A 27,933-nucleotide genomic window follows, 5' to 3' on the forward strand; every position below is an offset into this window, starting at 1 on the left:
GACAATTCATGCTTGTTCTCAATCAGCCGAAGTTGACTTAATTGGTAGGGAAGTAGTAAATACACATGCATGATAGTAGTAAACATGCATAGGTTAGTGATTGCTGCCGCGACATTGTTAAGCCCGAGTCATTATCATTGATTCGTTGGGATGGACGCGACTTGTAAACATTCTCTGGCTTGAACGGTAGAAGAGCCGGATAATGAACGGCGCGTGCTGGTCATATTTTTGTTCAAGTAGAAGGGTTATTAAGGCTACCTTGTCCCAAAACAGTATACCCATAATTTCACTCCGATGATCCAGGTTTGAAGCTTGACAAGCTCCTCCGGTGACTGACCCAATATGCGTAGAAAACCCGATTGGTGGCATGGGTCGCCTCAAAGAGCGTTCAGTCGTATCATAAATACGAAGTAGTTTCAATATCTCGAGGTGATCAATTGTTTGGCGTTTGGGTAGGTGTCACTAATGGGTCACTCGGATATAAGCAAGAAGATATAAACTGGAAGAAATAAGGAGATTTCGTACCATTTCCACTGCGATGAGCTATGTCTTCATGCTCTAGTTTGTTCCACGTCCAGTAAGCAGCTTGATAACATATCAATGCCCCTACAAAGATCTTCACAAAAGGACGACCGAAGTTCTTGTATACCATCACCTAAACATACAGGTTAGTGAGCTTGTTCCTGGAAACCGTGGTCCATCGAGTGTACCTACATGAGGTGAAGGAGGCTTGGGTTTGCTGCTATAGCTCCGTCGCGTAATGTAGGCCATTTTGTACAAAATATCAGCTAGTACCGAATGAGTGTTTTGCGTAAAGGCTTTCGATATCAAGCTGGCAACCAGAAGCTTGAAGCTGTCAAATGTTGATGTTTGTATCTCCGGCTCTTCATTAAACTTTCCTCACAGGAAAAAGCAAAAATACTTGGCAGATGACATAAGCAACTGACATCATGAAAGATGCTCTCGTGTTCACTTTCGATATTTGAGCGCACATCTGTTATCAACAGCGAGATAACTAACTAGCAGCGCTGTTTGTGACTCAATTTTTTTACAGAGCCTTCGATTGATTTCTACTTGCGCGCCGAAGCTCTTAGATTCTTCCATTTCACTCGCCATTCACCCGGGTTCGGTCAGTTGTCAACTAGAGGACAGTTGGCCAGTTGACTACCCTCCGCGCAACGTTGAGGTATATATACGCATCCAGTCCGGATTCAAGCAACACCCTTCAATACATACTTTTTTTTAACGGCCTTCGAACTCCCCTGCGGGTAATTCTTGAAATCTACTACGCCGATCAGCAACTACCCTTGACCCCCTTTGATTCGATTACCTATATCAACTCTATAACAAAATGGTATGCTAGCAACGGAATTACCCTGGATCTATGTCAGTTATCTGGATAAATCAATATCTAATCCGTTGAATTGCAATTGCCAGGCTCCACAAACTCCCCAACAGCGAAGAGCGAACGAGAAATTTGCCAAAAAAGAAGCCTCCAAGCGAGGAAAGCCAGAGACGACGGTTAAGTCGAAACCAAAGGCAAAGTCTCCTATATCCGTGGGCTGGGTTGGTACGTGTTATTTGCACCTTATCGGTGGCCTCATGCAGCCATTTTATTTCTTCATGTTCTCGGGTGTCAAATGCAGCTGCTAACTTATTTTGTATAACCGTAGTCCTACTCGTTTTCGTCTTATGCGGCGGTCTCTTTTTCGAACTAGCTAGAGTCATCCCTGCTATATGGGGATATATCTCTAGTTTCATTACCAAATGGACCAGTTAAAAGACATTTTCCATAATATTTTTATCAACCACTTGATACCTCTGACCTAGCATTGCCCCATTCTGTTGTTCATATTCCGCTTTTATTCTATTCTTCAAAGGGCCATTGTTTATGGCGTATTCGCTAGCTTTGTATTTTAAGTATTTAAGATCCATTATGCCTTTTTATTTTTTATTTTGAAGAAAGGCATCGGTTTTGAGAGAATCAATCCATTTACCGATGCTGTGGAATAAGGACGTTGGTAAATGTTCATTTAAGTAAGTATGCAGCGCTTTTTCAGCTCTAAAAATATATCATATCTATCATGCATATCCACAAAGTTAACCATCACTTTGTTAAGATAAGACGCATATTGCCAGCTTATGCAAATAAAGAACCAAAAATTCATGAGCCGAATAAACCGAACTCCACCCTGGTGGTATAATAAGGGTGAACTATTCCTGACCTTCCGTTTGCACGGGCTCTGCCTTTTTAGATACCACTACTTTCTTCTTCTTCTTTTTCTTCACCACAGGAGTTCCGCCTTCGTCGTCTGCAGCTTTCTCCTGAGGCTGGGAGGATTCCCTCTCTGCTTCCTTGCTAGACTTCGTCTTCTTAGAAGATACGACGTTCTTCTTTTTCCTCTTAATCATCTTGCCTTCAGCAGGGACTTCTTTGCTTCCGTGGATTGCTTCTGCTTCCCGTTGCATTTCTAGTCGTAATCTCTGGATTTCCGCCATTGCCTTCATCATTTCTGCGTCCTCGGCTTCTTTTCTCGCTATATCGCCGATACCAGCAGTCAGGCCGCTATCTTCCTCAAGAGACAGCTGTCCTAATCCGCTTGAGTCAACTTCCAGTAACGACTTCTTGGCTCTCGCTACTCCTGGTCCCATTGATGCAGTAACAGGCCGGACGGTGGGTGAGGAAGCTGTGGGATTGTCGAATTCAAGAGTTTCATCCCCTATGATTTCCACTTTCTTAGGCTTCACTTTGCGTTTTGGTTTCCGTGCCTTTTGGTTATCTGATTTCTCCGGGTTTTGTTGACCAATAGCTAGGTCAATGATGGGAATAGAGTCGAGATCCAAGTCTTCTTCGTTGGCACCACGTAAAGCCTGGTTAAACGGTGTAGCTGGATCAGAAGACTCCCCTTCGCCTTGTCCGGAACCAATATAGAATGGATCATCCTTGTTGCGTTCTCTCCTTGCCATGCGCCTTTTGGCGACAGCATCGGCAGGTTCAGACAACAGCCCTTCGGAGACATTTTGGTATGAAGATGGTTGGATAGGGGTGGGTGATAGGATCTCCTTATGCGGTTTGGTAACATAAGATGTTGAGTCCGGTATGTGGTAGAATTGATAGCATTCATCGTGGCTGAAGGAATCAAACCAACCATTGCTTGACTCACGCTGTATATGGATATACCGCGGATTTATCGGTTGATCTAGGTCAAGATCACTTGGAATTGGGACTTTCTTCTGCGCTCCAATTGCCACGGGGTTAAGGTCCAGACCAGTGAATAAACTTGGTATAGCGGAGGAAACAAGAAGCGGTACATTCCCTGATTCGACATCTGACGTTGATACCGCCTCTTTTGTCAAGCGCAATAGTTCTAAAAACTCGATGGCTCGTTCCTGCACGTCCAACTCTGGGTGAGAGGAAAGTTTCTCCAAGAAATCGGTAATCCGTGCTAACAACAGTGACACCTCTCCCTGTCTGTTTATGTCCCAATCATAGAATTGAGACGTGAGATGGACAAAAACTTTGGGAATCGCCTGTATATACCCCGAAAGAACTTTGGGGGAAAGACCTAGATTGGACGAATGTATAAGGGACGAAAGTGATTGGTCCGGGAAATTGAGATACTCAGCATATTCACCTACTATCCAAGCGATCGGCTCTAACAGGTTTGTGCTTGAAGTACCAGATGAGGGAAACAGAGCGGCTCGGTTATCGATAAGTACCAGTGTTTCCGCTGCGCGAGTGGCTTCGGGCCGTACACTCTTGACTCTCACCGCCACATTGCGCAACTCAGAGCCAATCCGATTGGATATATCTGTTCTTTGATCATGGGCGTCCTTGGAGGAGTGCTCATCGTTTGTTTTGGAAGCACTGGCCGGTGGAATTAGCCGGACTAGCTGCACTAGGACGTCGACGTACCACTCGAAATCGGTAAGGTTGGAATACGTATCCCGCGAGCAGATGTCTAAAATCCGGTGGAGAACTTCTAGTCGATACTCGTTCGGAAGTGGAGGCGGAGACATTCTATCCTGTCTAGCGAGTTCCAGGTGCGATTCCGGGTCTTCATCATCCTGGTCTGCAGCTGGGGCAATGTGTGCTAGTAGAGATGTAGTGGCAGTAGGGCCGTCTGAAACGGCAGAGGATGTCTGTAGCTGGGTAATAAGATGGTTGACTACGGACTGTAGCGAGTCACTTGCCACCATCCCTGAAACCAACTCAAGGGCCTGTAGTCTGATTGATATGTCGTTATCATCAAGACAACCCATTATCACATCCTGATGTGCTGAAACCAGCGTGGGATGAGTTGTCACGATCCTGTTGAATGCGAGGAGAGCAACGTATTTCACTGAAGATAGGTTAGTTATAATTCACCGTACTGCAAGCAAAGGTAGCTGAGCTTACAGTTGGGGTCCTCTTCTAGCACAAGCATGCCTCGGAGCTTGTCTACACATAGCTGTGCAATGGCTTCCCCTTCACGGATACCCTCTACTCCATCAAGAATGCCGCCCTGGATGATACCGTTGATGCATTCATATAATAGAGACATGGCCGAAGTGGTTTGTATGATGTTAGTTAGAGGCCGTATGAGCTTCTTAACGAGTCTTGGCTCCAACGGAGTCAATGAGGCAAACTGAAATCCATATTTAGCTACTATAATGCTTTAATAGCCGTGAGAAGGAGTAACTTACGAGCTTGATTATCTTTATGGCCATCCAGTTATTCCCTCCGTCAACGAGTAGTTCAAATAAACGTGGTGCCAGGGGGAGGAAATCCTGTGGTCTCCTCCAGCCTAGTTCACAGACGACATTTATGACAGCAGCTGTAACACTACCGTCTTCCTCTGTATCCATCAATCTTTCTTTAATTCTTGGCCAGGCTATGCGGAATGCCTCTGGATATACTAATGATAGTCGGTAGAGATTTACCACAGTCTTCTTTCTGACTACTGCATGTGAGTGTGCCAAGCGAGGTATCAGGTCTGAAAGCAGTGACAGAGCGAGGGAGGGCGAAATTATATGCGGAAGTGTGATGAGAGGCAGGGACATTGTGGGGACCTGAGCAGATACAATATCCTGAATGATATCAGTAACTATAGCCATTTGAGAGGGTGTATGTAGTATGGTATGCTAACCTTCTTCAAAAGATTGGTAGCCAGCATGAGGACTTCGGTATCAACGCGGAAACTCTGCACAGCTCCAAGGTATCCCACACGCTTCTGATGGAATTTTGGCGAAGACATGACCTCCAGGACATGGAAGGAGGCCCAGGACATGTCGTATCCGAACATCTCGAGGTATATAAGTTTTAACAGAGAAGTGGCCTTCTTGTCTGCAGGAATGTCAGTTTCCATACACCCGCACCCCTCGAGTAGTTCCGATCACCAGCAGCAGGGGAGCTGGTTCGACTAACCCATGTCCTGAGATTTGATCTCTGCCCGGCATTCCTTCAAGCTGTTCTGTATATATTCGCTCTCGCTTCCCTTGTGGTTCCGTAGGCCTCGGATGAGGTCATACAGCGACTTTTCGAACCTGCACAACACATCAGCAGCCGCAGCTGTAGGACTCTGGGGGAGTAAAGTAGCTTACATGGTGATAAGACGGCCTCCGCAGTACCACGGACAGTCAGGGCAGTGAGTAGTTGGAGGCCAGTTTGAGTATCCCGCCGGGCTGAACAAGCTGTGGTGGGATGGTAAAGGCCGGTTTCTATCTCATATTTAGCTCTGCAGGGTGTGTGATAAATCTCCGGCCGGAAAAAGCATGCAACAGCTCAGGCTGTACGCCCTATCTGCAGATAACCACTAGATATCTTCTCTCCGAGGGTCCCGGTGTCGATGTGTTCAGTGTTGAATTCCGTCCTGCAGTCGGCGTTGTGTTGAACCTCATCGCGTGAACTTCTTAGCGCACCCAAACGTCACTCGCCGCCGATTTGCTTTTTGGCATCGCAACTAACCACATCTCCGGAGTTTACATACATAGATTTATCTATAGCAAACACCCAAACCCCACGGCTCGACAATTGACTGCTCCTACCGCTATACTATAGCATCCACGATGTCGACGTCTCTCCTCCACACACAGTTCGGCCTAAGCTCGTCCGATCCGCAGGCCTCGCTTCGTCTGTCGCAGCAAGCTCCCTCATTCCTAAAGACGCAACCCTCCCGCTTCCCTTCGTTCCCGTTCTCGATCTTCAGCCAGCGCGAATCACCGGAGCTATGGACGAGCTACGAGCAGCTGCTGGCTGCGTGTCTGCGGACGGGAGACGACAAGTCTGCGCGGGAGTGTCTGGATAGATTGTCGAGTCGGTTCGGAGAGGACAACGAGCGGGTTATGGGTTTGCGAGGACTGTACGACGAGGCTACTGCAGCAGACGAGACGGCATTGAAGAAGGTGCTGGAGAGATACGATGGCATTTTACAGGAGAATCCAGTTAATGTTGTAAGTGATGGCAGGTTTTTCAGAGATGGATGGCATGCTAACTATGTGTGTGTATAGCCAGTGTTGAAGCGACGGATTGCCGTTCTACGGTCCCTGGGCAGAGCTGGCGAGGCTATATCAAGTATGGTGGAGTTCCTGGATGCGTTCCCGACAGATGCAGAGGCGTGGTGTGAGCTGTCGGACCTGTATCACAGCCAGGGCCTCTCTTCGCAGTCTATCTTCTGTCTCGAAGAAGCGCTTCTCATACTGCCAAACGCATGGAACGTAAGTTATTCTATTTTCTTTTCTACTAGAAATTGGACCATGGCTGACGAGTGAATAGCTGCATGCACGGCTGGGAGAGTTGTTGTATATATCAACCCACTCCCCCGAGTCTCCAGAGATGACGCTAAAACCTCTGGCGGAGTCTGTACGACGGTTCTGTCGAAGCATCGAGCTCTGCGACGACTACGTGCGCGGGTACTACGGGCTGAACCTGGTATGCACGCACACACACATACCATATCGTATTGTATCACTGGTTTGGTTATGCTTACATGGATTGGCTGTTCTAGAGCACGACCCGGCTGCTGGAGAGGCTAGGCCCCAAGTCAAGACGCGACGAGACGCTACCGACAGCCGAGACGACGCAGAAGCTGTATGATCTGTCTGTGCAGAAGCTGCGTGAGATTGTAAAGGAGAGATGTGTGGCCGGACGGAGCCCGGAGTTCAACGAGAGCGAGCTCATTACGGCCCAGGCGCTGCTTGACCGGCTGTCCAAGTCGAGCTGATATTAACTAACTAAACTACTTGTCGTCGATCTTCCTGTCGGTCCGAGTCCAAGTGGTTATGTGGGTGTGAGATACAGCTCTCAGGAGGTTCGTCGATCAAAGTCTAGATGGTAGAACTCCAATTGTCATGCTTGATGCAGATAGCTCCCTCTCTCTTCCTCTCTAGACGGGCAGACAAGCAGTACTCTGTAGATCGACCTATTTCTCCTAGCTTCTTGTCCCTCTCCCTTCCCACCAGTAAGCAGGCCTACCAAATAACGAGGACCCAAGCAGGCACGCCGCCACGCGCAAGCAAGCAAGCAAGCAAGTACGAAGACGGCATGACGTGGCACCACAGGGAAGAAGCAGTCAGTAAGAGTGAGTAATTAACTGAAAGGGTGGTGGAAGGGGGAAAAGGAGGCGTCTTTTGGTCAGGGGTAGGGAGTATATACGGAGTAAAAGTAAAGTAAAGCAGCAGCAGCAGCAGCACCTCCTTCTTCAGTCTATTCAATTGAATATGGGGAAATATCGAATATTGACGTAATAAGCCAGGCCAAGTTGAGGCTTTCTTTTCTTTTCTTTCCGTTCTTTTCTTTTTGGGTGGTCAGTCAATATATCAACTGTCTGCTTATTTACCTAGTTCTCTATACTTCGTCCCTCGTATTTGATATTGACAGGACACGGAGTAATCGACCAGTCAACAGTACCAGCGGCAGATACTTATTAACAGGCCGGCAGCAGCAGCAGCGACTAAGTAAGTGAGTGACAAGAAAGGCTGCCAGGCAGTCAGTAGCAAGCAGGTCGCCCCTAGACACAGGCAGGCAGCAGCGTAACTCGAGGTACCGACGCCTCACTCTGGCAGCCTCACTGCAGGCCGTGACTTTTCCTTCTTCCTCCTCTTTCTATGCATCTTGTATCTTGTATCTTGTATGTTTCTTGTATATTCTTGACTCTGCCTGTACGGAGTAACTCTCTATGTATCTGTCCATCTGCGAGTCTATCAGATCTGTCTCGAAGTCTGTCTGATCTATGTATGTAAACTCCGTAAACCTACACCGAATACTCTGTCTCTATCTCTATCTTCACTCCTCACTCTTACTGTCTACTCTCTGTCTCTCCATGATCATCTTCATCATCTCTCTCCATCGTCTTCATCATCTATGTCTTCGTCTTCTGCCTTAAAACTGTGCAGACCACATGACCTTTTCCCGATCAGGCAAAAGTAAACATCAACTCCTCGACTTCATCTTCAACGTCAACTTCTCCTCTTCTTCAACCTCATCTTTTCTTCCTCTTCTTCTCTTCTTCACTTCAACTTCTTCTTCATTCTCTTCTTTGCGCCGTTCTTTTGCTGTTCTTTGTGTCTGTCTCGTCTTCCTCGCCGGCGTCACCCTGGCTGGGTACCCATCAGGTCGTCTCCGCCGTTGGGTTGGGCGAGCCTAGCTGCGTCTGCCCTACCAGCATCATCCTCCCCGCCAGCCAGCGCCAGCCAGCCAGCAGCAGCCCAGCGCAGGCAGACAGGCAGCCCATCTAGATCTCGCGCGGTCAGTTCGTCACTCTGTCTGCCCATCACTCACATAATGCACGTCGTCGTCCCCATGAGCCTCGCTGCTTAGCCGCCCTCTCTTGCGTGGTGCTCTCTGTTCCTCGCTCCTGGGAAGGGGGAGGGGGGTGGATGGACGAGGCTTGTCCCGAGCATCGACGTCCACCTGCAGCGTCATGATACATACAGATTGGGCAGCAAAGAGCACCACAGCCAAAGAGAGCGAGCAGGACGAGCAGAGGAAGAAGAAAAAAAAAAACAAGCAGACAAGCAGACAAGCAGGCCAAACTCCCCACCTGTGCATCTCTCACCCTGGCCTGGCCCGCCTTGCCCTTTTCGCCCTCTTTTTCTTTTTCTTCTGTTGACTGTCGGTTTTATTTAAATTGGTTACCTCCCGCTGTCCGCTGCGTTTTTGTGCTTTTGCTTCTGCTGATGTCCCATACTATACCCCCCCTAATCGTCTCGCCTCGCCTCGCCTCGTCTCATCGCGTCTCTCTTCCGCTAGTATTTTACTGACTGCATAGCATAGCGTACGGGTTTAGCCTTCTTCTTTGCTTCTTCGTTTTGGGCTCTTCGTCGTTGTGATACCAACTAGCTACGCTGTCTGTCGAACAGCCAAGCCCGCCCTTTTTTTCGACTCCTCTGGATATATAGACACAAACACTACTCGCCTCCAGAAGCAAAAAAAGAACCCTTGCTGGATTCATGCTCAGTCCGCATACCCGAGGAATACCGGATATATATACATTGACTTGCGACAATACACCCTGTTTCATCAGTGACTCGACCTTGGACACCCGAGTCTCACGCGCTTTTACACGGCTGCTGCACCTCAAACACTCGACATCGACATCTGCATCTGCATCAGCAGCAGCATCGACGCCGCCAACATCGACGCCGCCAACATCGATACGCCTCAATTACCCTGCCGCTGGCTCTCAGTTGAGGATATATTCTCCCAGATCGTTCCGTTCCCTGGAGAGATCTGGCCGGATACTTCCTCTTCCGTCGCAATCGTCCCATGCCGTAAGCCTCCCCTCAAGGGTTCCTCTCAACATTCTCTGTATATATATGCATACTAACGGATCAGATTGAATCGTCGTGTGGCTCCCGCCCCTGAAGATTCATACAGTGACGACGACTCGTCCGGCACAGGTGTACAGGTTTCTATACCTTCCACCTCGAGCCACGAATACCAGGACTACGAAGTTGGAGGGCCTTGGTCTCACCTCCAGTACCCAGACGAACTAAAGCCGTCAGACTCCGCTTCAAGGCCACGCACCTCAAATAGACTGCGCGAGCCCGTCGATCCTCGACCATCCCGCCATCGTTCTTCAAGGCGGCACCAGCAAGAGCTACAGCATCAACACCAGCATCAGCATCAGCGCCAGCAACCTCGTGCGCATCCACACGCGCACCAACACCCTCATCCCCAGGTTCAACAAGTCCACGCCGTGCCTTCCCACAGGTCAAGACGACCTCACGCCCGAGCGGCACCTCCACAGCCGCCTCCGGTCCCCGTATCTCCTGAACCAGACTCCTCCGAAGAGGAAGAGGAGGAGGAGGAAGAAGAAGAAGAGGACGAGGAAGAAGACGAAGAGGACGACGAGGACGACTATCTGGACTACGCTCCAAACCCGGCAGACAGACGCTTCTGGCCAGCTCCGCCAACCCAGGGTCCAGCCTCGTCCGCTCCGTCGTTCAACCCTTACCCGCAGCAGCAGCAGCAGCAGCAGCCTCCGCAACCCCCGTCCTTCTCCCAGCCGCAACATGCTCATGCAGCCCATCCTGGAGTACCTTCAAATCAACTTGTTCAATTGGGATCCATGGGCCACCAGAACCCTATAGGAGGACACATGGGTCAATACTCGCACCAGCAATACCCCTACGGCGGGCACTACCCGCCTCCCCCGCAGGGGCACCACCAACAACTCCCTCACGGATACTACGCCGGCCAGGATGGCCTACCACATCCGCACCACCCGCATGCCGCTCAACGTATGCCACTTCACCATCCCCACCACCCACCGCATCACCCGCATGCTCATCTTCCCCGACACCGATCGCGCAGCGGCTCCCCAGACGATGAAGAGGACTCGCCAAAACCTACCATGGCTCACCCAGTCATGAGCCACCCACCGTCTTTTCCTGGCACACCGCCTTATATGTCCCCGGAAATGGTACCGTACGGCTACCCGCACGCTCTTCCCCACCATCCCATGCTACACGGACCCGGACATCCGCATGCTCAGGCCCAGGCCCAGGCCCAAGCCCAGGCTGCCGCCGCCGCTGCTGCTTACTACCAATATATCCAACGATACCCTCATATACCTCCGTCTATGTTCCCGCCCCCGCCCTTCTTCCAGATTCAGGGTCGCGAACCGAGCCCAGCAAAGAAAGAAAAGAGTCCCAGCCCGCCTCCGCCGGCCAAGTCGCCAACACCGCCTCCTCCGCCTCCTCCTCCACCACCACCTCCTGCTCCCGTGGAGCCCCCACCTCCGGATCCAAAGGATGAAGCAATCGCTCGACTTGAGAAGTTGATCATCGAAGAGCGAAAGGAAAGAGAAGAGCGCGATGCTGCCCGTGAAGCTGCCATAAAGAAAGCAGCCGCCGACAAAGCTGCAGCAGAAGCTCTGGCCGCCAAGGAGAAGAAAATCGCTGCTGAAGCCGCTGCCGCTGCCACCGCAGCTGCAAAGGAAGAAGCCAGACTTGAGGCAGAGGCTGCCAGACTTGAAGCAGAAGCTGCCGCTGCCGCCGCTGCCGCCAAGGCCAAAAAGGAAGCCGAGGATGCTGCCGCCGCTGCAAAGAAAGAGGCTGAAGAAGCTGCTGCCATTGCCCTAGCGGAGGCCACGGCTGCTGCCATGGCGGCGGGAGATGCCAAGGCCGCGGAAGCAGCTGCAGCAGCAACAGAGGCTGCTCTCAAGAAACCACCACCGCCAAAGAAGCCTGTTCAATTCAAGGATGCTATAGGTAGAAAGTTCAAGTTCCCCTTTGCCCTATGCAAAACATGGCAGGGAATGGAAGAACTCATCCGCCAGGCTTTCCTGCACGTCGACCTGATCGGCGAACACGTCGTGAATGGGCACTACGACCTGGTTGGCCCCAACGGAGACATCATCCTTCCACAGGTCTGGGACACAGTTGTTGAGCCCGACTGGTCGGTAAGCATGCATATGTGGCCTATACCCGAAAAACCCAAGGAGCCGGAGCCAGAACCCACACCGCCTCCTCCACCGCCGCCAGAGGAAGAACCGCCCGTTGTAGTTGTGGACGTTCCACCACCGCCGCCGCCACCGGCACCTGCCCCAAAGAAGGTGGTGCGTCCTGGTGCACCAGGAGGGTTCGCCAAATGGATGACAGGAGGAAAAGTCAAGCCTCGGCCAAACCCGAAGGCTGCTAAGAAGCCGGCTGATGCTGGTGGTCCGCCGCCTCCACCGCCGCCTCCTCCTCCTCCTCCGCCATAGATGATGACATGTCCGTTTTCGACGATCACTATGTTTACTCTGATCTAATGTCAGATCATCTAACGGCAACCAAAACAAAAACACGGGAAAACAAAAAACTACTGGTGGTGGCATTCTGCTTTATATTGCTTCTAACATCTATATCACTATAACTCCTTTTTTCATTTACGCTCATTTTTTGGCCCTTTTTGATTGAGTTTATTGAGCGTGTTGATATTTGACTTTTTGTTCCTGTTCCTGTTCCTGAACCCGATCCTAACTTCTAACACTTATTTGCCTTTTGCGTTTGGTTTTACCTTTACAATGATTTCCCCTGTATCCCGGCGGCTTGATGCGAAAAACGACATATAGATCTCTGGTTGTTCGACTCTTTGTCTTCTCTTTTTCCCTTTTTGATTATGCCCTTCGCTTATCTTACCTTCACCCATCCCCAACACTCTTTTATCACCCCCGATCCGAAGTTTTAGGTTCATGTTGAGGATGGCCTGTATGATTAATGGCGGGAGTTGTGCGGACAGAGAGCGTGGTAGGAGCCGGAGAAAGAGGAGGAAGCGCAAATCCACGACATGACGATGAATGATAATGACGGTGGACGCGAGGAGACGAGAAGAAGATGGAAATGGAGAGAGAGGTATGAGGAGAGGTGGAAGACGGTGTGCGCTGGTTTCTTTTCGTCAATTCTCCCTTCCCCAGGGATGTCACTCGTTCCCCTTCTGCCTATTTACTTTGATTCCCCGCCAGATGTAATATCCATATCCATATCCATACCCATACCCATACCCATATTCTGTTATGCATTTTATTCTTGAGTAATTAATCGATTATCTTCTTGACTTATACTTAATCATCCACCACTAGTTACCTATTCCAAGCTTTTCTCGCTTCATCACATCCTCATGTGAGATGAAATCTCATCACTTGCCTGTCTCCATTAATGCTGGCTCCCTGGAGGTAAAATCTTAACTTTACACGCTCCCCTAGCCGTATCTGCCTTGCTTTTACCTCTGCCCTGACAGCCCTTGACTGACTCCACGACTCGTCTACCTATCATTTCCTGGCATGCTCTGCCCTGTTCTCCCCAAGTTCTAGCCTCGGAGGAGGGGATGGCAAAAGCAGGAGTAAGCAGGGTTGGGACAGGGTGTGTTGCAACTGGTTGGCATGGAGTGTTTCGCCTATATCATCAATCAGTGACCGACGCGGGGGACTGGGGTATAAGTATCAACATGTCAAGGTATCAAGGTATCAAGGTATCAAGCAAGCAATCAGGCAGCAAGCTTCAGCATCTCGTCTTCGGCTCTTTTGCATGCGCATACCCGTACGAAGAAGCTGGAAACCGTTGAATGAACGCCGTAGGTGGGTATCCCGTATAGTGCAAGGTAAGGTATATGAAACGCCAACATAACGCAATTGCTTGATAACTTGTCGAACATGTGAATTCTTACTTACGCTGAACTGGCCATGCACTACTTTATCTATATTATTCGTCCAGTCAGTCTGTAATAGCCGATATCTGCCTCTGTAGATACCCGACTCACCCACACACCCACCGTAAGCGGCCTCCCCTACCGCGCTCCACAGCCGATTCTGTACTCCGTACGTTCACATGGAATAGCTCCGCCTGCTCAGCCTTACCTGTTACAGCAAAGGTTCGTCCCGCCCGTTCATTTCCGATGGGCAGAGGCGACGATGGCAAAAGGCAAACCCGGCGTATGGAGCCGTCCGTATAGATGTCTGCGCGGCTGGTGCTGGTGGATGGGCTCGACCTGTCTGATCCAACGGTCTCAGATGCCACACTTGGCGGCGCATCGAAGGACTCGCCCTCGCCCGTCCCATCCATGCTCTTATCCTCTGCTCCCCGAGCTTACCATCAACCGCGCCCGTATTCTCTTCGTCGTCGTCTTGACTTCTTTTCTTTTGTTTTTCTCTCTCTCTTTTTCTCAATTTTATTTTTTATTGATTGAATTTTGACCCCTGACTTTATTACCTAATCAAACCACCACGTGACCGTGTTTGGGTTTTTCCGCTTTTGGTATTTCGCGACTTCAACTCCTCGACGTCTTCAGCTTCTGCGAGCTTCAACCACCGCTCGACAAGCTGAAACCGCGTCTGCCTCGCGGGACCAGGCGGTCGCGGCCGGCGTTCTCGCAAGTATCCGTCCTCCCAAGCTCCGTCTGATGGCTCCCTGCTGACTTTTGTATCTGCTCGGTCTCCCCACATCGGCCAATCAGCTCCGCGTGGCCCGAGGATCTCCAGGGAATAACAAGCCACTTAAGGGCTTTTCCCGTCCTCTAAGAACAAGCCAGAGCAGCTTCTCGACGGGCCTGCTCTCAAGCAATTTTATCTTAGTCGTCACGCAGACGAGCCGCTGTAGCCCTATAGATGCGCTCAGTTACTGGTACCTAGCCCAGACGCATACATAAAAAAAACGGAGCGGCAGAAGGATTAGTACAAGTTAGCTTTCTGCTGTCCAGGGAGACCGAACCTAACACCGCCCCCTGCACCGAACGCAACCACTCGACCTGTCGGATCCCGGTCCTGGGTCCCCATCATCTGTGTGCCCATGCACGCTGTCACGGCTGTGAGTCCCGTCGTTGCGCCTCCTGGCTCTTTGTACGCATCTGGCGATGGCCGTGGTTGGGTGGTATTTGGTCGATAAGACCTTGGAGACTAAGACTGGAAGAGGCGTGTGTGGCCAGACACTTTTTAAGCTCGCACCGATGCATGCTTTTAATAAATCAGCTAAGATTCGATATTTCCTGCTCACTGGTTCTTTGGGATCAGATGTTTTTTTTCCCCCTTCTCTGGTCTCCTGGTGCCTGTTTTTCTTTTCGTGTTTTCTCTCTCCCATTTGATCGCATGTTCTGTCTGGGTCGTTTTTTTTTTGACCTTGTCCGTTTCTGTTTACCCCCTTCTTTAAGTCCCCGCTCTCCCTATTTTTGATTCTCTCTTTGCCCCCTTTTTTTAGCGCTTGGGAATATCGCTCGCCATATTATCATACTCAGCCTGTTCGCAATCCAACATCTTTTGCATTCGGCGCCTATTATTTTTGGACTCTGCTCCCCTTAATATATTTTGTTTATATGCTATTGAATCGTCGGTGTGATATATTGCTTCATCCACCGCGCGGCTCCTCTACTTGCCTCGCCCGACTTTTCGCCGCCTCCCAGTCCCAGATTCTCATCCGATACTAAGAAAAGAAAGATAAACAAGCGCTCGACATATTGGCGGCCATCGGTATGTGAGCTTGTTTCAGATTCTTATTCTTTTCTTCTATTTTTCGCGGTTTAGCTGTGGTGATATATATCATGTATACATGCATCGATATATATATGTGTATATATATATATCCAGCTACTCCCTGGCGAACGCATCTGTATATGCAAGGCGAGCGGCAGACATCCTAGAGGAAATCTTGGTTCCCTTACCGCCCGGCCACCCCTGCGCAGGTCTCTGTAACTGATGCCCAAAGATTACACAGCGTTCTCCGGCAGACCCCCCGGCTCACTTTTCGACATCTCTCAGCTGCAGTTGTTGTCCCTGCTTGCTTGCTTCCTTGCGTGCCTGGTAGCTGGCTGGCAGGCTATTCTTTCCGGCCTGCTGCCTCCGTCACCTTTTCCTGCTTGGGGCTTTCCGGTGATCCCTCCCATTCCATGTGCCTGTACTGGCCTCATCGCATTGCCCGCTGCATGCCATTTATCGTCCCTGTCGCACAAAATCTCGAAGATGTCTCATGCAAGTCGTGAAGCATAGTGCAACCGGCCCATAGCACAATCCCAAATCCACGCGCAACATCTCATATTACACCCTCATAGACGTCGTCGTACCATCCCTCTCTCAACTGAAAAGAAGAAAAAAAGAGTGAAGAAAAAAGACGAAAAGTGTTCTCAAACCGAGCCTTCTTCGTCTCTCACGTCGCTCATAGCCATTCTAACCCCATCTTGACCATCTCTGGCAGACGTTTTGGTGAGGTGATGGTTGTATTCATTGCCCCCTCCAGATTGCAAACATGACTTCGACAATACCGCAACCAACTCGGTTGCCATCTAACCCGCCTCCTCGAAGCCCTCCGACATCAGCCCTTCCTCCGATACCATCTTCGAAAACTAGAAAGAGCATGCCCGGGCCCGGCGACTCGGTTAAGCTCTACGCAGCTTCCCCCCTTCCGTCAAAATTACGAACCCCCTCCGCCGCCCAGACTAAATCTGCAGTTCCATCCAACCTCGGACTGTCGTCACTTTCACCGAGTAAAAGCTCTTTCAGGTCTCCATCGGTATGCCTTACCCCTGGAAGCCCAGAAAAAACCGTACGCCGGACCGTGAGCATCGCTTCATTCCCTCAACCCCCAAAAGCCAGCCGGCCATCTCTCTCCGCTCAATCTTCCTTCTCGGGAATCCCTCCCGATAGCCCTAAAGCACTGCCAACTTCCAGGACAAAGAAAAAGGCTCCGCGCATAGATACAGGGGCGGGGTCGCAGCTAAAGAACTCAAAAACTCCAAGTCTGCTCAACGGCAGCGGAGATGGTAAATCAATCCCCAACTCTCGTAACTCGGGCGGCCATGCCAGCATAATCTCGCCTACGCAAAGCCGCTGTTCCTCTACCCAGGACTCATATTCGACCAGTGCTACTACTTATGATGATAACGAAGAGGGCACACGGCGAGGGAGAGATGGTGTTGATGACTCGACAGGAAGTTCAAATCGAAATTCCAAGGGCAAAGAAGGGAAAGGAAACGTTCTGGTAAGCGTGAGAGTTCGACCAGACCTGTCATCTGGAGAGGGCAAAAACTCTGAAGGCGAATGGCTGGTCGACGGTAGAAGGAGTTTGGTTTCATATAGAGGAAAAGAAGGCGGAGATTATTTTTACGGTATTTATCCATTCTTACACTCAGCCTCCAAAAGACTGTGACTAAATGAACTAACTGGTTTAAAGATAATGTTTTCACCACGCATGATAATAATGCTAAGGTCTACGATGCATCTGCGAAACGACTGGTCCGCCGTGTTATGGAAGGTTACCATGGCACGGTTTTTGCTTATGGAATGACTGGCACCGGAAAGACGTTCTCAATGCAGGGAACTGCTACATCGCCCGGTGTCATACCGCTCGCCATCACAGATATTTTCTCCTATATTCGAGAAACACCCCACCGCGAATTTTTGCTCCGAGTCAGTTACCTAGAGATATACAATGAGAAGATCCACGATCTATTGTCCATGTCCGCGTCAGGGCAAGGAAACGGCGGAAATGGAGCTCAAGGACAACAACAGGAAGAGATCAAGCTGCGCGAGGATAGCAAGCGAGGAGTTTATGCTACACCGCTCAAAGAGGAGATAGTTCAAAGTCCAACACAGCTGCTACGAGTTATCGCCAGAGGAGACCATTCCAGGAGAACGTCTAGTACGCAGTTCAACTCGCGAAGTTCTCGAAGTCACGCTGTCGTCCAGATTGTGGTGGAGAGCAGAGAGCGAGCTCCTGCAGCAGGACATGAGAAACGTGCTGCTATTGCGCCTGGCGGAGTTCGCGTGTCAACATTAAGCCTGATCGATCTCGCTGGTTCTGAACGTGCTGCAGAAAGCAAGGAGCGCAGAGCAGAAGGTGCCCATATCAACAAGAGTTTACTTACCCTTGGAACAGTCATTGCTCGTCTAAGCGTTGAGAAGGAAGGCAAAAATGGAGACAAGGAAGGGAAACATTTACCTTACAGAGACAGCAAGCTCACTCGATTACTTCAACCGGCGCTCTCTGGTAACTCCCTTGTCAGCATTCTATGCACGATCCAGGTTGGGTCGGGTGCGACTGCTGCATCTTCCCAGTCACATACAAACGAGACCATGAACACGCTCAAGTTTGCCGCACGAGCGAAGAACAACATTGTCAGCCACGCAAAACGTGCTGAAGAATCTTTGGGCAGTGGTACAGGCGATGCAGGCAGCAGGGTCTTGCTCGAGCGGTATAGAATGGAGATCCAATCTCTACGGCGTCAGCTTGAGAATCAAGCCAAAGCTGAAACACCAACAAGCGCTACCGAAGCAGAATCAAAAGAAGAAGAACGAGCTAGAGAAAAAGAAGCTGCGCTTCGTCACGAAGAACAAATGCTGGAGATGCAGCTCGCTCGCACTGCGCTGAAGGAACGAATTGAGCATCTAAATAGGTTGATCCTATGTTCAAAATCGACCGGCGTCAATGCAAGTTTAGCGAGGTTCTCCTCGCAAACCAGCCCAGGATCCGCGGATGTTCGGTCTCTTCGATCCTCTCTTTCACATTCTACGCTGGGAGCCGGTGCAGCATTAAACCGCTCTACGTCCCTTGCTTCGATGAAAAGCAGTGCAAGCGCAGGTCATGCTAATTCATCTTCCTCCTTTGCTCATAACCACGACGACGATGATGAGATGATAGGTGAATTCGCCGATGGCATGGCGAGCTTGCAGGTCCAAGTAAATGCACTGCAGGCCGACCTTGCAGACAAAAACAGATACATCTCAACGCTTGAGCGTCGACTGCTTCAGGCCCGCCGATCAAGTCATTCTCGTGTTTCCATGGGCCTGAACCACCACCACCACCTCAAGTCTTGTAGCACCACATCTTCAAATAACGATTCGGATCTTACTACTATTTTGCGGGAGAAAGACATGGAAATCGCGGACCTACGACTACAGTTAGACGACAAAGACCGAATGGTGGCAGCATTGAGATCGGCAGCGAGGCAAAGGGACATGGCGCACCTCACTGGCGGGAGCACAAACCCAACAAGCCGAGCAGATGCAGCGCCGACACCTCCACCGCTTCACCCACCGCCACCTGTGGGAGCGGATTACAAGATCATGGGCATTAACAACGCCATATTACCCCACAGCCACAACAACCAGAACAGCGAGACAAACTCATTATTTAGCAATAGCGGCGCTGGCGCTGGCTTGGTATTAGGACGGGTCAGCCCCAACCTTCTTCCACCAGTAAGACTATCTGCCGAAGAAAGAGACAGGAAGCGGAAGAGCGTCGATGAAATGTCACGCATGTTAGACGAGATGATTCAAGATCGAGTCGAGAGCGGGCATCTCATTAAGACTTCCAAGGGTCATATGCGAGTTTCCAGTGCTGGCGTATCACCCAAAAGCTGTGAAGGAACTCCACAAAGAACTACCAGAATGTCAAGAATGTCAACTGGCACAGTTGCAGAGCCGTCGTCAAGTAATGACCTCTTCGCGGATATCAACTACAGCCATTCTCGTACCAAGGACTCCATTTCCACCGATCCTGACAATCAGCTTCGACGTGATGAGGAGTCTTCAGAGAAAAATGCAGAGTCCATGGACGCTACCATCGGCAAGCCACTCCTGAGGCCTATGTCATCGTAGTCACCGCTATACTTGCCTGTCCAAGTAATGCTGGTCACGATTTTTTTCATTTTAAACCATATATGGTCTACTACCAGTTAATCTTGATTGCTTTTGCCTAGATCTTGATATATTTACCTACCACGCCTTTATATCTTTCCCTCTACTTGTTTACGCCTTGGTCATGCACATTTTTTCTGCGGAAAGGGTCTTTTTATTTTATCGTGTCTTTCTTTTTTCAATATCTATCCCCGATTTCCCGCCATGTCGTCTTCACTTGCCTTTCCTGCCTGCAGCCTGCGCACTCCGTACATTGTGCCATTTCTACTTCTTTGTACAAGTTGGATATCCTGATTTTTTTTTTCGCCTGTTTGTTTGGCCTTGGTGGCCAACCTTAATTCGCTGGTGTTTGATCAGTCAAAAGCCAGATACGATTGGTTTGCCTCATTTTTCCTTGCTTGTTTCCTCTTTTCAGACACGTCAGTTATATATCCCATTCTCCTCTTTTCGTCTTTTATGACTATTTTCGTCGTTGGTTTCTTTATCCTCTTTTTTACATGAGGTTTGCGCTTTGTTTCTCCCGGTCAATGGTGAGAGAGGTCTTTGAAATGAAGTTCTTATACAGCATGATGTATGAATAGAATACTATCCGTACTCATCTTTTCCTATGCCTGTGTTATTTTCAGCCCTTCTTGTGATAAAGTCATTGGATACGTTAGTAGACAATGATATCTTTTTGATTACTGAAATATGCCACCCCATACTCCATCAATGCTGTAGACTAGCCTATTAGCCTAAAATCCCTGGACAGCAGTGGTAATCAATATACATTGATATGTATCAGTAAGAAAACATAAACCGCAAAACCCTAGTTGCGACTTGCGGTATTGATGTCATGACTACACGCACCCTTTTCGACCAAGATATCGCGTAACATAACATTGTTATTTGCAATTGCAACGGACAATGGAGTTCGACCAAATCTATCCTTGACGTTTACGGAGGCTCCGCGCTCAAGTAAAAGTTTGACAAGATCTATATTCCCAGAGCATGACGCGATGAATAAAGGTGTTTTCTCATCCTCCTCCCGAGTCTCAATATTAGCCCCGTGGTCAAGCAGTAGCGTGGCAGATTCAAGAGACCCTTTGCTCATAACAGACGATAGAGGTGTATTCCCCCCAGAGTCTTGAGTTTCTATATTTGCTCCACGTTCAAGTAGTAGCTTGGTGAATTCTTTATTCTCTAGCGGTGCAGCCACATGCAGCGGGGTGCTACCGGTATCATCCTCATTCTCGATATCAGCCCCTTTCTCAAGCAGGAGTTTGAAGGCTGATATATGATTATCGTCCATTGCAATGATCAAAGGACAGCTACCGTTGCTATCCCGGAAATTGATATCAGCCCCATTCTCAATCAAAATTTCCATGGTTTCCACATGACCGCCTTCTGCCGCAACAGCTAGAGGACTCATGCCGTTTTCATTCACAACATTGGTTGAGGCCCCTTTCTGCAATAAGAGCTTGACTATCCCTAGGTGCCCTTGTTCAGCTGCTAGGGATAAGGCAGTATGATCCCCCCCATTCATAACATCTATGTCAACGTCTTTCTCAAGTAAGAGTTTGATAATCTCTTCGTTTCCGTATTCGACAGCGATTGTTAAAGCATTGTCGCCTAACTTATTCTTGTGCTCCACGTCTGCCCCATTATTAAGCAGCCATTTTACTGCTTTAGTACTCCCTCCCTCAGCTACCACGATCAATGGGGAATCGCCGTAATCATCTGTTAGGTTGATGTCTGCTCCTTTAGCAAGTAACAATGTTACTAATTCTTCATTCTCCAGCGATGCTGCCCAAAACAACGCTGAGCGAAAATTGATGTTATCCTGGGCGTCTAGATGTAGATTAGGGCACCTCCTTACGAGCAGCTCAACGACACTATTATGTCCGAAAATAGTTGCTTGAATTAGTGGCGTCCTAGAGGTAAAGGCGTTATAATTGGCTCCTTCATCGAGGAATCTTTTGACAGCGGGTTCAATACCGGCCGCTGCGGCAGTGGCAAGTCCGCTGCCTGCAAAGTTGCGAATGTTGTTTCGGTAGAGGAAGGTATTCAGTGCCTGGTACAAGCGTCGGCAGGTTTGGACAAGCACATTGATATCCCGTTCGTACTCTAAAGCTTCAGCGATCGTCTTGATCAACTCAAGGGGTAGTTCAGTAAGCCCCATGCTTTCCCTATTGTCTCCTTTTTTTTCCGCTTCTTCTTCCCTTCCTGCGTTCTTCCTGTCTTTGAAGTCGAAATAAAAAGAGAAGATGCCGAGTTTCATATCACGTGCCTCGGCTGCTGAGTCATCACAGAGCCTCAATTACTCCTTTTTTCTCTATCTCAACATCAAAAAAGCAAAAAGATGGACGAAGCGGAAAAAAGACGGGAGAAAGATGCTTTACGGCCTTTCGATCACGGGTAATTTAGATCAGGGACGCTGAGGGGCTTCAGGGGAGGAAGGAGAGTTGGCGCGGGGTGTTTGTTAGCTCAGTTTGCACCCCGTTGTTGCTGCTAACTCCTTCGTACCGAGTATCGAGACACAATAACACCGTGCATATAGAAACCCCCGAGTCGAAGGAGGGAGGGTCAAGTATCAGATTGTCAGCATGCATGAAGGTTATTAATATCCTGTAGCATTATTCACCCTCCCACGTAGCCACCAACGGCGAGAGAGAATGCTCCGTCCTTAGTCAGGCCAGTCTGAGAGCAGTGCAGCCTTTCATCTGCCGCTCCCATGCCGGTCCTGAAACACTGGCGGCTCCACCACCCACGTCCATAGTTCGGCTATCACGAATCACTAATCGCGACACTTATGTCACAGCAATGGCTGGGATTCTTTCCTTCAAAACTCTTCAAACGAGGGAGTCGGTCGTCCGTCCCAGGACTCGTGTCCAATCAGCGCCTGTCAGGGACCTTTCGCCGTTGCTGCCCTACCCTGGAACCAGAAGCTTGAAACGCGAAATGAAGAGGGACATGAGTTGTTCGCTTTTGTCTTGCCAGTGAAGAGAATGTCTCTTCTTTAGCCACCGAGGGTGGACATATCACGTTGATATACGGATCATCACTGGGAAAAGAGCGCTGTCCGACCTCTAGGAGTGGTACCCTGAGGAGGCCCATCTTTGGGTCATCTCCGAACTTCGTCCACTGCATCGTTCAGATTCCACTCCACCCTTGCCGTTTGACGTCACTCCTGGTCGTTTGTCAAGGTGATACGCTGCTTGCAAAGGTGCTAATGGAGTAACATGGGTCCCGGTTATGATTAGGATCCGCGGTCTGAACCTCTTTTCCCCATATTTTGTCCCCCCAACTGCTATTCTCCTGGGTTGTATACGATGCCTCTTACGTGGGCGCTATTGCACTCTTAGTGGCGAAAATCGCTCTTCTTTCCCAAATAATATGGCGAAGTCCAACTTCGTCTTACGCGATGTTGTCACCCTTGTGCGTTTGATATTGATACCGATATCCAGGAGATAGGATTCATTGGAAACGGTGTGCTGGCACATGCCCAATAGATCTTTTACGGCGCTTAATATATGGCTCCTTGATCCAGGGGCTCACCCTTCTCTCTTCTTCTCGTTCTTTCTTCTCCTGGATCTTCCTCTTCGTCCGTCTTTTGGGGGATTGACAGGAACTATATACTTAGTGATCGACTGGCATCGGTTTAGCCTTCCACTCGTTGCGCATCGTCTTTTTTCATATTGATAGCCGGGTTCCACTGTGGTTACATATATGCTTCAATCATATATGTACTGACGCTTACGCTGACCCCCTTGGAGACCTTTTGCTCTTGTGCCCCGTGCCCCCGCATTGCCTTTTCTAGCCTTGATTGCCGCTCGTTTTATATATTTCGCCTGAGGAGGATTTTTCCTTCGTCTCTCTTTCTTCGCCCAAGCCTGTGTTGTGTGTTGGAAGCGCGCACTTGACCACATTTCCTCTGGCCGGCCTGGTGGAAGATGTCCCTTTTGACCCTTTAGTCACTCCTTTATTTGCACACTGGTTATCGGCCTTCTTTCCCTTTGGAAGGGGAAACGTCTGTCCTTAGCCGACATTAACGGTTGTTGCAATTGCTCTAGCGAAGGGTTTAACGCGAAGGTTGGATTGATATTGCCCTTAGTTAGCACCAAGCTCTCTGGTGCACCGAAGGAGGAACGAAGCTGGGGGCAACAGGGTCGCGAATTAGCTGGCTCGTGACTTTATCAATTTTCAAAAGGACACTTCTTTAGCCTCTGATTTTCAACATGATTATCGCATCCCGACGAAACTTGCATGACGTGAGTATGCGCAGGGCACCGGCTACGCTGTCCAGTGGCAGCCTGCGAGTGCCATTACTCGACTCTCCGTTACCGTCTCCCAGTCTACCCGCTGTGCTGCCTCGGCAAGGTAAAAAACCGTTGCCAAGGTGGCTAATACGCCTTCGAAGGCTCGCTGTGTGGATTGGATGTCTGGTTGGAATATTCTTCTGCTTACAATCTACCCCTTTGTTTACACGGCTTTATCCAGCCACACCGGTGGCAGAGGCCGGAAGCTATGAGATTGTTGAGAGTGATACACTGCCAGCGGTGGCCGGCCCAGTTCTTGTGGATGATGAACGTGGAAGGGCAAGGTGGACTGTCTCCCTTCCGGAGAATCTCGATTACCCTCTCTCTCCTGCAGAGTATAGAAAAATATGCTCAGAGGCTGAGGCAATGGCATTCCATCTAGCCGACGGAAAAGAATCCAGTGGATATTACCATGTGGATAAGAATTACATCGATATTGATGAGGCAAAGCAGCGGGATATCATCCCATCCAAGCTGAATGGACGCACTCCCAGAAATGTTGCAGATAATGTTGTTGGTGGAGAGAAATATCTCAGGATGCGGGATACTATGGCTGTCTGTAAGAAGAGCTTGACATTCGTGATGCAGACGGAGGACGCAGGCCTGGGGGCTACCCTGATGTCATTATGGATGAGCTATGGCCTTGCAAAGAAAGAAGGACGGTCATTTTTCATTGACGACAAGAACTGGCCTTATGGCAGATATACCAACTATTTCAAGCAACCCCCGTTGCCCGACTGCCAGCCTCCCCCGGTTTCACATAGGACCCCATACCCTCACCACGCACGTCATCTCCTTGTATCCTCGGCCACTGCTCAATGGACTTTTGGTACCAAGTTTAATGAACAGTTCGAAAGTCCACGAAAGGTAGGCGCTGACCGGCAAAAGGAAATGTTCAAATTTCTCCGTGCGGGATACGAAGCACTCTTCCACATTGACAGCGATGATGCAAAGTACATTGAGCAACGAATGGCGGAGATACGAAGTTCTATTCCAAAGGGCGGCGGCCCCCTGATTAGCATCCATGTCCGCCATGGTGATCGCCATCCATTCGAGTTCCAGTACGAGAAATCCTACATCCCACTCGATATATACGTCGATGCGGCAAATGACTTGGTCACCTCCTTTTACAACCAGAGGTCTATATTTTCCTACAGCATCAACAGCAGTAGTAGCAAGAAGGCCTCAGAGGCTCAGTACAGAGCTACATCGAGCATGATTCTCGCCTCGGATGACCCAGAGACTTATTCTTCTCCTGAAATGAAAGGCATCATCAAGGCCCAGTCCAGCCTTTCATTAAGCAGTGACAGTCCCCTGGATGGGTTACAAGAGTTCACTGAGGAGCCCAGCGGTAAATCTGCCAAAATTGTTGCCAAAAAGCCACCAAAAGACTCTAAAATTGACTGGGATGGAGGCTTCTTCAACAGCATCTTCTGGTCACTTGGGGATACTTCTCTCATCCCTTCGGCAGAAGGCAGCCCTTCCGCATCCCAGGGCACGTCTTCAGTCTTTCCTCCACATCGCGTTGTCCGCGAATCTGAATATGACAGACTTCGTTTCAACCCATCTGCCGAGGCTCTCCGGCTGCGCGAGCTGGTTGCTAAAACATATCTTACCGACCTATCACTTCTAGCGGAAGGTGATGGTGTTGTTTGTGCTGTCAGTAGCATTACATGCCGGCTATTAGCTGTCATGCTAGGGTGGAACAAGGCAATCGCACAAGGAGGCTGGAAGAATGTCGATGGGAAGATGGACTGGATAGGAATCGTTTGACCACCGGGCTCCGTCTCCTACTCTATATTCTTAGAATGGAGTACATAGCTGACGGTCTGTTCTGGAAGAGATTCCTGGCGTTTTTGTGTTTATTTTGGTTGGGGCTGTTTCTACTGAGCGCTTGCAGCGACTTTTAAACCGGTTTTGTTTTCCCTCTTTATATTCCTTTGCTTTTTTCCTTTTTTTCTTGCTTTGAAGCAACATGATACCCTACATATCAAATGTCTGTCACCCACTTATGTTGCTGGTCACAAAATATCATAAATATTTTATTTCTGGGTTTCACGGATAACAACACACGGTTTGTGTTTCATGCGCGGGATGGGTACACCGTCTCTCAGTAGATATTGATATCTAGGGTACGGTATTACAATCTATCGCCGCTATGATACTCCTGTGAAACAAATAGATAGTGAGATAGATGAATCAGGAATACATATGCTTCTATGCTTCCTTGATAAACCCAAGTCTAAGTTACTTCATGTTTCTGCACCGAATAGTGGTGTGTTTATTTCTCTGTAGTAGTAGTAGTAGTAGTAGTAACAGATAGCAAAAATGTGGATGTGAGTTAATAGCTACCAATCGAACGCCAGAAAAGATAATAAGAGGCTGAGGGGCGATACCCAAAATATCCAAGCCTCCTATCAGCCGTTTCAATCAACGACTTCCAGAATTGAAATCGAAGGGAAAGAAAGAAATGTCAAATTAGTGAGACACCCGCGGTAGTTGAGCTCAAGAGGGTGTTCAAGAAGCAATCTCGAGCTCAGAGATACGGCCTGGAGCAAAGGTGTCCTTCCACTCATCCCACATCTTTTCCAATTCCTGAATGTATTTCTCATGCAATTCGTCAATATATGCATCATCCATCTTGCTCCTATCAGTTTGCTGCATAACTGGAATTGGTCTACCAACAACGATATTCAATGGTCGTCTGTATGGCATCAAGCCAACATCATAATTGAAGACCCCTCTAGCATGAAAAAGTGGGATAGTGAATCCCATAGAACTCTTGAGCAGCATCTGGAATCTGTGGATGAGCGGATGCTGGTCCGACTTCACCTGCTCATACAGCTCATTTTCACCAAATGCAAGGACAGGAACAAGATCTGCGCCAGTGCGGATAGCAAGCTTGACAAATCCTTTACGTCGGCGCAAGATTAGTCGGAGGGTATGTGGCTGTGCATCGAGAGATTCTCGTGCGCCACCTATCACGATGGTAATTGCGCGGCCCATGCCTTCTTTGTTCATTCCACCTCTTGAAAGGATGTTTTCACAAGATTCTCGAGATACACTACCTAAGCCCATCGCCAATGCCCAGTCTCGGTAGAAGGGAAGTCGGAAATTCGAGTCCAGGGTAAGCAGGGTATTTGTGATTCCCGGGAAGAGCTTGGAAAAGCCTAATCCTTCTGTGGCGAAGGCAGCAAATGCTCCATGAGAAATAATTCCATGTGGGTGGTAGCCAAAGATATATTTTCGAGTTGGCGGGAGAGGGACGTTCGGTGAAGGCGGGCCGGGAAGTACGAGCCAAACAGCTTCCAAATGGGTAGAGATCGGATGAAGTTGCTTCTTCTTGAAAGCCTTCCATCTGTTGCGGCCTTGGAGAATAGTGATATGTAAACCACGTATGGAAACAGAATTGGCCAGAAGAGTGGAATGGCGCAGCAGAAAAAGAACGACATCAAGCAAAATGCGATCGAGATGGTATGAAGTAGGACGACGAGAGTCTGAAGGCGCCGTTTGAGACTGATATTCAACGGAGCCCATCGTATTCTATCGTAACCAAATGGAGCAGTCTGTTAGTTTCGTTATCTCCCTTGCAGTTTAACTGGGCGAACATACCCCATACGCTGCGTATAGTCACTCTCAGGCTGAGGTAGGAGAGTTGTAGTAGTATTGGGCTTGAACGGGTCTGACCTCGTCCTGACCAGGCCATAATTTCTTCGAGACGGCGGAGAGCCAGATAAACCGTTTGCTATGCTGCTTGTAGAAGAGGAGTCATTGAATAGCGACTCTGGAGATGTGTTCACCAGGCTCCGGAACTGTCGCATGGAGCCAGAATAGGTTTCCCCTGCTTCGCCCTTCATTTCGGCAAACACTCTATCGATGTCGGGCATGGGGATAGGTTGCGATAGAGGTGTCTGTTTCGGCCGGCGGATCAAGAGCAGCCTTTTGTGAGATCTTGAGTTAGATGTTTCAGGGTCGCAGGCGGGCGGAAGAGGTTGGAGGTCAAGTTCTCGGGCTTAGATATATATGTGAGCGCCCCCGGGGCCCAAGGGAAG

The 27,933-nt window shown here is 49.4% G+C and overlaps 12 protein-coding genes across 12 annotated transcripts; 5 read left to right on the forward strand and 7 right to left on the reverse strand.

Moving 5' to 3' along the window:
• Positions 1–433: 433 nt before the first annotated feature.
• Positions 434–771, reverse strand: MGYG_04787 (hypothetical protein; the record flags this gene model as incomplete). The annotated part of the gene is made up of 3 exons (XM_003172147.1): positions 434–462; positions 526–655; positions 715–771. 3 exons carry the CDS (start codon positions 769–771, stop codon positions 434–436), a joined length of 216 nt encoding a protein of 71 aa, XP_003172195.1.
• A 580-nt stretch (positions 772–1,351) lies between these two features.
• On the forward strand, positions 1,352–1,780 carry MGYG_04788 (hypothetical protein; the record flags this gene model as incomplete). The annotated part of the gene is made up of 3 exons (XM_003172148.1): positions 1,352–1,354; positions 1,438–1,570; positions 1,674–1,780. The coding sequence occupies 3 exons, from the start codon at positions 1,352–1,354 to the stop codon at positions 1,778–1,780; spliced, it is 243 nt and encodes an 80-aa protein (XP_003172196.1).
• Positions 1,781–2,214: 434 nt separating this feature from the next.
• Positions 2,215–5,348, reverse strand: MGYG_04789 (hypothetical protein; the record flags this gene model as incomplete). Its single annotated transcript, XM_003172149.1, has 5 exons — positions 2,215–3,531; positions 3,640–4,343; positions 4,400–4,628; positions 4,687–5,070; positions 5,130–5,348. The coding sequence occupies 5 exons, from the start codon at positions 5,346–5,348 to the stop codon at positions 2,215–2,217; spliced, it is 2,853 nt and encodes a 950-aa protein (XP_003172197.1).
• Positions 5,349–6,048: 700 nt separating this feature from the next.
• Positions 6,049–7,202, forward strand: MGYG_04790 (tetratricopeptide repeat protein 35; the record flags this gene model as incomplete). Its single annotated transcript, XM_003172150.1, has 4 exons — positions 6,049–6,432; positions 6,490–6,696; positions 6,755–6,910; positions 6,987–7,202. The coding sequence occupies 4 exons, from the start codon at positions 6,049–6,051 to the stop codon at positions 7,200–7,202; spliced, it is 963 nt and encodes a 320-aa protein (XP_003172198.1).
• A 1,208-nt stretch (positions 7,203–8,410) lies between these two features.
• Positions 8,411–8,902, reverse strand: MGYG_04791 (hypothetical protein; the record flags this gene model as incomplete). The annotated part of the gene is made up of 3 exons (XM_003172151.1): positions 8,411–8,577; positions 8,640–8,711; positions 8,755–8,902. 3 exons carry the CDS (start codon positions 8,900–8,902, stop codon positions 8,411–8,413), a joined length of 387 nt encoding a protein of 128 aa, XP_003172199.1.
• Positions 8,903–9,745: 843 nt separating this feature from the next.
• On the forward strand, positions 9,746–12,188 carry MGYG_04792 (hypothetical protein; the record flags this gene model as incomplete). Its single annotated transcript, XM_003172152.1, has 2 exons — positions 9,746–9,750; positions 9,815–12,188. The coding sequence occupies 2 exons, from the start codon at positions 9,746–9,748 to the stop codon at positions 12,186–12,188; spliced, it is 2,379 nt and encodes a 792-aa protein (XP_003172200.1).
• Positions 12,189–12,909: 721 nt separating this feature from the next.
• Positions 12,910–14,025, reverse strand: MGYG_04793 (hypothetical protein; the record flags this gene model as incomplete). The annotated part of the gene is made up of 3 exons (XM_003172153.1): positions 12,910–12,975; positions 13,153–13,360; positions 13,724–14,025. The coding sequence occupies 3 exons, from the start codon at positions 14,023–14,025 to the stop codon at positions 12,910–12,912; spliced, it is 576 nt and encodes a 191-aa protein (XP_003172201.1).
• A 2,169-nt stretch (positions 14,026–16,194) lies between these two features.
• Positions 16,195–19,544, forward strand: MGYG_04794 (kinesin-II subunit; the record flags this gene model as incomplete). The annotated part of the gene is made up of 2 exons (XM_003172154.1): positions 16,195–17,053; positions 17,119–19,544. The coding sequence occupies 2 exons, from the start codon at positions 16,195–16,197 to the stop codon at positions 19,542–19,544; spliced, it is 3,285 nt and encodes a 1,094-aa protein (XP_003172202.1).
• Positions 19,545–20,391: 847 nt separating this feature from the next.
• MGYG_09063 (hypothetical protein) lies at positions 20,392–21,744 on the reverse strand (the record flags this gene model as incomplete). The annotated part of the gene is made up of 1 exon (XM_003172155.1): positions 20,392–21,744. One exon carries the CDS (start codon positions 21,742–21,744, stop codon positions 20,392–20,394), a length of 1,353 nt encoding a protein of 450 aa, XP_003172203.1.
• A 1,295-nt stretch (positions 21,745–23,039) lies between these two features.
• Positions 23,040–23,491, reverse strand: MGYG_09064 (hypothetical protein; the record flags this gene model as incomplete). The annotated part of the gene is made up of 2 exons (XM_003172156.1): positions 23,040–23,200; positions 23,323–23,491. 2 exons carry the CDS (start codon positions 23,489–23,491, stop codon positions 23,040–23,042), a joined length of 330 nt encoding a protein of 109 aa, XP_003172204.1.
• Positions 23,492–23,800: 309 nt separating this feature from the next.
• Positions 23,801–25,654, forward strand: MGYG_04795 (hypothetical protein; the record flags this gene model as incomplete). Its single annotated transcript, XM_003172157.1, has 1 exon — positions 23,801–25,654. The coding sequence occupies one exon, from the start codon at positions 23,801–23,803 to the stop codon at positions 25,652–25,654; it is 1,854 nt and encodes a 617-aa protein (XP_003172205.1).
• Positions 25,655–26,398: 744 nt separating this feature from the next.
• Positions 26,399–27,768, reverse strand: MGYG_04796 (diacylglycerol O-acyltransferase 2A; the record flags this gene model as incomplete). The annotated part of the gene is made up of 2 exons (XM_003172158.1): positions 26,399–27,424; positions 27,490–27,768. The coding sequence occupies 2 exons, from the start codon at positions 27,766–27,768 to the stop codon at positions 26,399–26,401; spliced, it is 1,305 nt and encodes a 434-aa protein (XP_003172206.1).
• Positions 27,769–27,933: the final 165 nt, after the last annotated feature.

The sequence above is a fragment of the Nannizzia gypsea genome, genomic scaffold, assembly GCF_000150975.2.
Source record: "Nannizzia gypsea CBS 118893 supercont1.4 genomic scaffold, whole genome shotgun sequence".
Taxonomy (NCBI): Eukaryota; Fungi; Ascomycota; class Eurotiomycetes; order Onygenales; family Arthrodermataceae; genus Nannizzia; species Nannizzia gypsea.